Source organism: Odontomachus brunneus, unplaced genomic scaffold (assembly GCF_010583005.1).
Source record: "Odontomachus brunneus isolate Ranch 3 - 2012 unplaced genomic scaffold, Obru_v1 Obru_scaffold_015, whole genome shotgun sequence".
Taxonomy (NCBI): domain Eukaryota; kingdom Metazoa; phylum Arthropoda; class Insecta; order Hymenoptera; family Formicidae; genus Odontomachus; species Odontomachus brunneus.
Genome location: NW_022639465.1, coordinates 1,004,136 through 1,004,586, shown reverse-complemented (window position 1 = coordinate 1,004,586; position 451 = coordinate 1,004,136). Strand labels below are relative to the sequence as shown.

Here is a 451-nt window from a genome sequence, read left to right as displayed (position 1 = left end):
AGTATTTTCTTATAGATTACCATCTTAAACTACACGCACGCAGTTCTGGTAACGCCATTTGTTGGAAAACAGCGAGAACTTATTCAAGGTCCTGATAACTTTATTGTGTGACTTAAATATAATACAGTTAAAATAAGCACGCAAAGGGCGAGGCAAAAGCATACGCTTCTACGAGGCCTAAACACACGTATTACAATCAGAGTCCTTACAGATTTAACGAAAGTTAGGCGAGACGGGCGCTAACGTTAAAGGAAGACGTTAATTTATGTCGTACTTACTCGTGAACCAACATCTCAAGTAGCCAAACTCCGGTCTGATTAAAGTTTCCGGTATACCGGGGGTGAAATCCATGATGAGACACAGAATAGTAAGGATGGAGGCGCAACCCCACGCATAAATCGAATACATGATGAACTTCTTTTTCTCTCGTTGCTTCACACTTCCTTGTAAA

The 451-nt window shown here is 40.8% G+C and overlaps 1 protein-coding gene across 8 annotated transcripts in view; it reads right to left on the bottom strand.

Annotated features, from left to right (window-relative positions):
- LOC116841267 (G-protein coupled receptor Mth2-like) overlaps positions 1–451 on the bottom strand; it is a 32,200-nt gene that overhangs the window by 4,845 nt on the left and 26,904 nt on the right. For all 8 annotated transcript variants that reach the window (XM_032809003.1, XM_032809005.1, XM_032808999.1 and 5 more), the window contains one exon: positions 279–386. In XM_032809003.1, coding sequence (XP_032664894.1) covers positions 279–386 — 108 coding nt within the window. The remainder of the gene's footprint in view (positions 1–278; positions 387–451) is intronic.